We start from the raw sequence: 7,851 nt of genomic DNA on the forward strand, positions 1-7,851 counted from the left end.
CGGCCGGTCATTGTTGAATGCCAGATTTGGCTAAGTTACGGGCGGCCGGTCATTGTTGAATGCCAGATTTGGCTAAGTTATGGACGACCGGTCATTGTTGCTGAATGCCAGATTCGGCTGTTATGGACGACCGGTCAATTGCTGAATGCCAGATTTGGCTAAGTTATGGACGGCCGGTCAATTGTTGAATGCCAGATTTGGCTAAGTTATGGACGGCCGGTCAATTGCTGAATGCCAGATTTGGCTAAGTTATGGACGGCCGGCTCTTTGCTTCGTCGCCCAACCAAGCTGAGAGTTGTTCTAGTTGGAACACTCTTTTTTACCAGCTTGGGTTTGGTAGGGCGGATGGTCCTTCGCTTTCTTGCCCGGCCAAGCTGAGAGTTGTTCTCGTTGGAACACTCTTTTTCACCAGCTTGGTCTTACTGGGGTGGACGGTCCTTCGCTTTCTTGCCCGGCCAAGCTGAGAGTTGTTCTCGTTGGAACACTCTTTTTCACCAGCTTGGTCTTACTGGGATGGACGGTCCTTCGCTTTCTTGCCCGGCCAAGCTGAGAGTTGTTCTCGTTGGAACACTCTTTTTCACCAGCTTGGTCTTATTGGGATGGACGGTCCTTCGCTTTCTTGCCCGGCCAAGCTGAGAGTTGTTCTCGTTGGAACACTCTTTTTCACCAGCTTGGTCTTACTAGGGTGGACGGTCCTTCGCTTTCTTGCCCGGCCAAGCTGAGAGTTGTTCTCGTTGGAACACTCTTTTTCACCAGCTTGGTCTTACTGGGGTGGACGGTCCTTCGCTTTCTTGCCCGGCCAAGCTGAGAGTTGTTCTCGTTGGAACACTCTTTTTCACCAGCTTGGTCTTACTGGGATGGACGGTCCTTCGCTTTCTTGCCCGGCCAAGCTGAGAGTTGTTCTCGTTGGAACACTCTTTTTCACCAGCTTGGTCTTACTGAGAGGGTATGCACTCGTGCCATTGTTGCGGGTTACCTGCATTATGAAGGGAACATGGCGAATTTTAAAGAAAGTATGTGTCCGTACCTTGTAAGGCGGATTGGTGGGTTGAAACTGCTCGGACGAGAGTGGTGGTTCCCAAAGAACACTTAGAAAAATAATGATAGAATAAATTGGAGCTCGAATGCATGCCAAGGCCGGACGGTCGAGAGTTGGGGCCTGATGGCCGAACGCTTGATGAGGCCGGACGGACGAGCTCATGCTGCGGCCATTTGGACGAGCGCTCTTTTCAGTCGTACGGTCAGTAGTTGACGCCGGAATGGCCGAGAGTCTGACGAGGCCGGACGGCTCAAAGTTGATGGCAGATTTGGCTAAGTACCTAAGGTCGGACGGCCAGGAAGTAGAAGTTGAACACGTACCTTGGAGGCTGAGTGACCGGACGGTTGGTGGACGGACGTCCTGGTCACTTTAAACGAACGACAGAAAGTTCGAGGCCGGACGTGCTTTCGTAGAAGCGAATGGCAAAGTTGCGAACGGTGGATTCTGAGGCCGAACGTCCAAACATTTGGTTCGTGTGGTCGAACGCCTGATGAGGCCTGACGGACGTGCGTTCGTTCAGGCCGGCTGGACGAGCGCCCTTTGACCCGGAAAGACGAGCGCTATTGGAAGGTGGCTGGGTAGCCGAGAGGTGAGGCCGGACGGACGCGGTTAAGGAGGCCCCTTTTTTTCTTTGTGCAGTTGTGTAATTATGACGGGTCTCCTGTATTTACGAGGGAAACATGATCGTATTTCCAGTTTAAAGAAAGTATGTGTTCCTACCTGGTAAGGTGGTTTGTTTGGTTGAAGATATCCGGATGAAAAGGATTGTTCCTTTATGGCCGAACGGTCGTATTCTTGTTAAGATCGAGCGGATGAGAATATGTTGAGGCCGAACGGCCGAGACATGTTGAGGCCGAATGGCCAAGATCAAGTTGAGGCCGAACGGCCGAGAATATAATGTAGACTTAATATCCGATAGTTGAGGCCGAACGGCCAAATTTGGCTACGCACCTGGTCCGAAAGGCTAATTGGTACAATTTAGAATACGTACCTTGGAGGCCAACTGGCCGGACGGCGGATGACAAATTTAGCTAAGGTTGAAGTCGGACGGTTAATACTTGAGGTCGATCGGTCGGGAATGGGGCCGGATGCTCATATCTCGTGGTCTCCACTGGGTATTTGAAATCCTTCGGGCCCCACGGTGGGCGCCAAATGTTTCGACTGGATCGGTGGGATCCCTGTAAAAACACACGAACTTACTGTTGAAGACGGACGGGCGGACGACGAAGATGCACGGACCGAGCGGACGTCCTGCTGAATCCCACGAACCGAAGGAAGCGGCACTGGCGGGCGGCACAAAGATGGACGAGCGCTACTCCTCGCTTCAAACCGGGCGGACGTCCTCCAATCCAGACGCTCGCTCTCTGCTCCAAGTTGGGCGGGCGTCCTCCTGCTCCAGACGCTCGCTCCCTGCTTCAAGTCGGGCAGACGTCCTCCTACTCCAGACGCTGCTCCAAACTCCAAACCGGGCGGACGTCCTCCAATCCAGACGCTCGCTCCCTGCTTCAAGTCGGGCGGACGTCCTCCTACTCCAGACGCTCGCTCTCTGCTTCAAGTTGCACGGGCGTCCTCCCTCTCCTAGCGCTGCTCCACACTCCAAGCTGGGGAGGGGCCGGGTACCTGCTAAAGGCACTCCGACGCTCAAGTCAGTAATATGACAGAGCGATTGTGATGCGTGTATGCATCGTTATTCAAGTTGGTCTGGAGTTCATACCTGAGACCTTTATTTATAGTGAGTTGTAATGGGCTTTTACCTTTTGGGGGCCTGGAAACGGCCCAATAATACCTTAATCCTCATTAAGGACTTTAATGTGTCATTAGCGTATAACCGTGTAATCAACAAAGTGAGGTGGCGGTTGGGCGGGCGTCCGGTTCATGAATGATGGGAAACCCGTACCTGATTCTTGGGCGGAGGTCCCAACTTGGGCGAACGCCTGATTCTGGAATGGCTGGACGTTCGGTCCATATTATTGGGCGGACGTGCCAACCTTGGACGGACGTCCGGTTCCTGAGGACGCTCGGTCCAGACTGTTTGGCGGACGTCCGGATTATTGGACGGACGTCCACTTCTTAGATGGTGGCCGCTCGTTCGGTCCTGATTCCTGGGCGGACGTCCTTGGACGGACGTCCTTGAACGGACGTCCGGTTCATGAGGACGCTCGTTCAAGACTGTTTGGCGAACGTCCGGGTTATTGGGCAGACACGCCAACTTTGGGCGGACGTCCACTTCTTAAATGGTTGGCCGCTCGTTCGGTCCTGATTCCTGGGCGGACGTCCTTGGACGGATGTCCGGTTCCTGAGGACGCTCGGTCCAGACTATTTGGCGGACGTCTGGATTATTGGACGGACGTCCACTTCTTGAATGGTTGAATGCCGGGAGGACCTATCCGTACATTAAGCATCGGCCAGTTGCAGAAAAAGGGTCTCTCCATTCTCATACAAAATGGAAAATGTAATATTTATCATATATCTAAAGGTTTGATTTCTCACACAAACATGACCACAAATCGTATGTTCATTCTATTTGATGAAAGTTTCATCACTCCTTCTTCTACTGAATAATTTTTACATACTTCCTCTGATCTCACTTATCTCTGGCATCAAAGGTTTAGTCACCTACACTACAAAGGCTTGAAGACTCTGCAAACACGAAACATGGTACATGGTTTAACGACACTTGATTCCTCGGGTGTTATTTGTCCTGACTGTTTCACTAGTAACATCGAACTCCAAATCCTAAGACAAGCAAATGGCATGTCAACACCGCCTTGGAGCTCATACATGCAGATATTTGTGGACCCATAGAACCCATCTCCAATAATGGAAAACAATATTTCTTAAGCTTCATTGATGACTATAGTCGTAAAGGTTGGGTATATTTGCTTTCAAAAAAATCTGAAGCTTTGGAATGTTTCAAGTCATAGAAGAACATGGTGGCAAAAGCAATCGGAGCGTTCATTAAATGTCTCCGAACAGATAGAGGAGGGAAGTTTAATTCTCTCGCGTTCAAATCGTTTGGTGATGAAAATGGTATAAAACGACAATTTACCACACCCTACACTCCACATCAAAACGGAGTCGCTGAACGCAAAAATGGGACTATTATGAACACGATGAGGTGTATGCTCTCAGCCAAAAATGTTCCTAAATCCTTTTGGCCTGAAGCAGTGAATTGGGCATTTTATTTGTTAAGTGGTTGTCCCACACATGTTGTGTTTAATATCACATGACAACAAGCTTGGAGTGGAATCAAGCCTTCTATCAAACACCTACGAGTTTGGGGTTGCTTAGCTCATGTGCACATACCAGATGCCACACGAGGTAAACTTGATGATAAAAGCATTCCCTGTATTATGCTAGGTGTTATAATGAATCCAAAGGTTATCGCTTATATGATCTTAAAATAAGAGAATTGTGATTAGTAAAGATGTCTTGTTTGAGGAAGAAAAGAGTTGGATCTATGTACAAATTATAAACAACAAATTGAAACTAATTGATGTGGGTGATGACGAATCCCATAATGATGACAGTGAGCAGGAAAACAGTGATAAGAATATATATTGGAAATTTGTTTGAGGAAGACATGGAGCTCGAGAGTGATGCTGAAACCAATGAAGTTCAACAGAGAGAGAGGCGGTAGCAAAATTGGATGGGAGATTTTGTTAGTGGTGAAGGTTTAAGTGAAGAAGAAGAAGTAGTTCAAAATATCACCGGTGATCATCCAATTCTGTTTGAAGAAGTTGTTCAACATGCAAAATGGAGAGAAGCTATGGACAGTGAAATACAATCAATTGAAAAGAATCAAACTTGGGAGCTAATGGATCTACCAGCTAGAGCAAAAATAATAGGAGTTAAATGGGTTTACAAGACAAAATTGAATGAGTTGGGAGAAGTTGATAAGTATAAAGCAATGTTAGTAGCTAAGGGATATTCACAACAACATGGAATTGATTTGATTTCTCTGAAGTATTTGCTCATGTTGCACGCATGGACACGGGGCGACAAGTTATGGCTCTGGCAACATGTAAAGGGTGGAACATCTTTCAACCAGATGTCAAATCTGCATTCTTGCATGAAATGTTGAATGAAGATGTGTATGTTGAACCAAAGGGATATGTGAAAAAATGGAAAAAGCACAATGTTTACAACCTACATAAAGCTTTGTAAGGTGTAAAACAAACACCTAGAACTTGGTTTAGCCGAATAGAAACACATTTCATGTAGGATGGTTTTCAAAAATGTCCAAGTGAAGAAACCTTATTCATCAAAAAGGACACTGAAAGGAACATATTAATCCTTGGCATTTATGTTGATGATCTGATGTATACTGGCAATAATGTGAGTATGATGATTAATTTCAAGAAGTGTATGATGCATGTTTTTTATATGACTGATTTAGGAAAAATGAGACTTTTTCTTGGCATTGAGGTCTTACAAAAACTAGGAGGAGTATTTTTGTGTCAACAGAAATATGCCAATGATCTGAAAATATTTTCTATGACTGAAAGAAAACATGTGAAGAGTCCAATTGTCCCAAGGAGTAAGCTTAATAAGAATGTTGATGGTACCATTGTGGATAACATTTACTTCAAACAGATTGTGGGAAGTTTAATGTATCTGACGGCTACACGGCCAGATATCATGTTCAGTGTGAGTTTAATTAGCAGATACATGTCAAAACCAACTGAGTTACACCTACAAGCGGCTAAAAGAATCCTACGGTATCTAAAGGGAACTACCAGTTATGGAATATTTTATAGGAAAGGAGGGAAGGAAAATTTGCTTGCATTTATAGATTCTAGTTATGCAGGAGATGAAGATGATTCTAAGAGCACATCTGGTTATGTGTTCTTATTCAGTTCAGGAGCAGTATAATGGATGACCAAGAAACAACCAATTGTTACTCTTTCAAGTATAGAGGCAGAGTTTGTAGTTGTTGCTGCCAGTACCTGTCAAGCAATATGGATGAGAAGAGTTTTGAGTTTTTTAATTCATTCACAAGACAACACCCTTATCATGTGTGATAATAGTTCCACTAAACTTTCCAAAAATCCAATTATGCGTGGAAGAAGTAAGCGTATCAGAGTGCATTTTCATTTTTCAAGAGATCTTGTGAAAGATAAAGAAACTGAGTTGGTGCACTATGGAACTCATGAACAAGTTGCAAATTTAATGAATAAAGCCTTGAAATAAACTAATTGCAGTCTACCGTCAGTTTAAGGGAGGGAATGAAACGATTTTATTATTGTTAAAGTTATTTTTGCTTCTGTTTAATAAATCCTGATATATAGGGAGAATCTTGTTTTTAGGAATAGTTTATTTTTAACAAGGTCACGTAAGTTACGTGGACTAAGTTTTATGTATTTTGTTTGACTATATAATAGTCTTGACAAAATAAAGTAGCACAGTTTTGCACCAGAATATTCATGTGTTCATGGCATCAATGTTTTAACATGTTGCTGAAAATTTCAGTTTGCTGTAGATTTCATTGCTAATAGATTTGAATTTGCAGGATGATAGTGATAATGTCACTCATTTTTAATGTTAGCGCGAGAACCTATAATTCCATTCAGTGATAGACCATTTAAAGTACTCAGAATAAATAAAGAAATTATTAAATTGAACACATAATATTTGTCTGGATTCCTACATTGATTGGATTTTATGCTTACTAATAAATATTAAATATTGTTATTGATTGGTTAGCCAAGCATAGTTTTTTCTTTAGAAGAAGGTCCTGGGATTCTTTTCAAGGCCCTTCTGTTTTTCATTGCCTCAGGTTAATTAACCTTACAAAGTGTTACTATATGGGAACACAAAGGTTTTTTCTCTCTCTTGGTATCACCTGTTATATCTTTTGAGATGTTAGCAAACATTCTTTTTAGGCCTCTTCTAGTTATGTAATTCATTTGTTTTTCGAACAGATTGAAAGCGTTTATATGTGAAACCAATCTATGTTCAAAGTTTCACACTGATGAGAGGGTCGCACCTCACACAAAAGTTGATTGCAAAATTAATGCAGTATAGTTACTAGGAAGTAACTCCTAGATCGTCTCTCAAGGACCAAACGTGGTTCGAGTCTCAGATCAAACACGAAGTGGGGGTTTTGATGAAGAGTTTGTGAGTGCGGATGAACTTAAATTAAAGTAAAAATTAAACACAACTAAACATGCTTGAAAGCATTAAAGTTAATGAAAATAGTAACTGATTAATCTTAAACTAAACAGTGCACAACTAATTAAATTGAGCTTGAAAAAATTGAAGGAGCTAATAAAATGAAATAAACCAAACAAACTAGTAACTAAAAGTAACTTCTAACGGTGATAAAAGCTCTAACCCATGAGACCGAATGATTTACATTGGCCTTGAAAGCAACAGTTGATAAACCAATTAAATGCATAAATCACTAACAGCAAAAACGTAACTTCAATTCGCATCACGTGAATCAATGAGAATGCAATAGATTTTAACTAATCTAATTGAAAAGAGAAATGTGCACTTGGAATCAAATTTATAAATTAGAAAACGCATAAGCCGTGAATGTAATATTAAAAATAAAACACCGAATAACCATTGAAGTTAATTAATTTAAAACGTTGCAAGCATTAATTAAAAGAAAACCCGTGCTGCACTCCTCCAAAATGGATCAAAACTTTGCCTCGCTCCACGTTCCTTTCTTCTTTTTCCAAGTGTCACGGTTGGATGTAACCCGCTGCACCTCCAAAGTAACTTAACGTGCTTCCAAAAGATTAAAGGATGAATCAACGAAAAAAATGAAATTAAGTGGGGTAAGGACCTCCACGCTTAGGAGC

General features: G+C 43.2%; 2 protein-coding genes across 2 annotated transcripts; both read left to right on the forward strand.

Annotated features, from left to right (window-relative positions):
* The first annotated feature begins 4,688 nt into the window (after positions 1-4,688).
* LOC108339253 (uncharacterized mitochondrial protein AtMg00820-like) lies at positions 4,689-5,123 on the forward strand. The gene has a single exon (XM_017576392.1). The coding sequence runs from the start codon at positions 4,689-4,691 to the stop codon at positions 5,121-5,123; it is 435 nt and encodes a 144-aa protein (XP_017431881.1).
* Positions 5,124-5,443: 320 nt separating this feature from the next.
* Positions 5,444-5,914, forward strand: LOC108339254 (secreted RxLR effector protein 161-like). Its single transcript, XM_017576393.1, has one exon. The coding sequence runs from the start codon at positions 5,444-5,446 to the stop codon at positions 5,912-5,914; it is 471 nt and encodes a 156-aa protein (XP_017431882.1).
* The last annotated feature ends 1,937 nt before the right edge of the window (positions 5,915-7,851 follow it).

The sequence above is a fragment of the Vigna angularis genome, chromosome 5 (genome assembly GCF_016808095.1).
Source record: "Vigna angularis cultivar LongXiaoDou No.4 chromosome 5, ASM1680809v1, whole genome shotgun sequence".
NCBI lineage: Eukaryota > Viridiplantae > Streptophyta > Magnoliopsida > Fabales > Fabaceae > Vigna > Vigna angularis.

Coding starts and splice junctions, on each gene's coding strand:
- LOC108339254 (XM_017576393.1), top strand. CDS start 5,444: ATGAGACTTTTTCTTGGCATTGAGGTCTTACAAAAACTAGGAGGAGTA.
- LOC108339253 (XM_017576392.1), top strand. CDS start 4,689: ATGGGAGATTTTGTTAGTGGTGAAGGTTTAAGTGAAGAAGAAGAAGTA.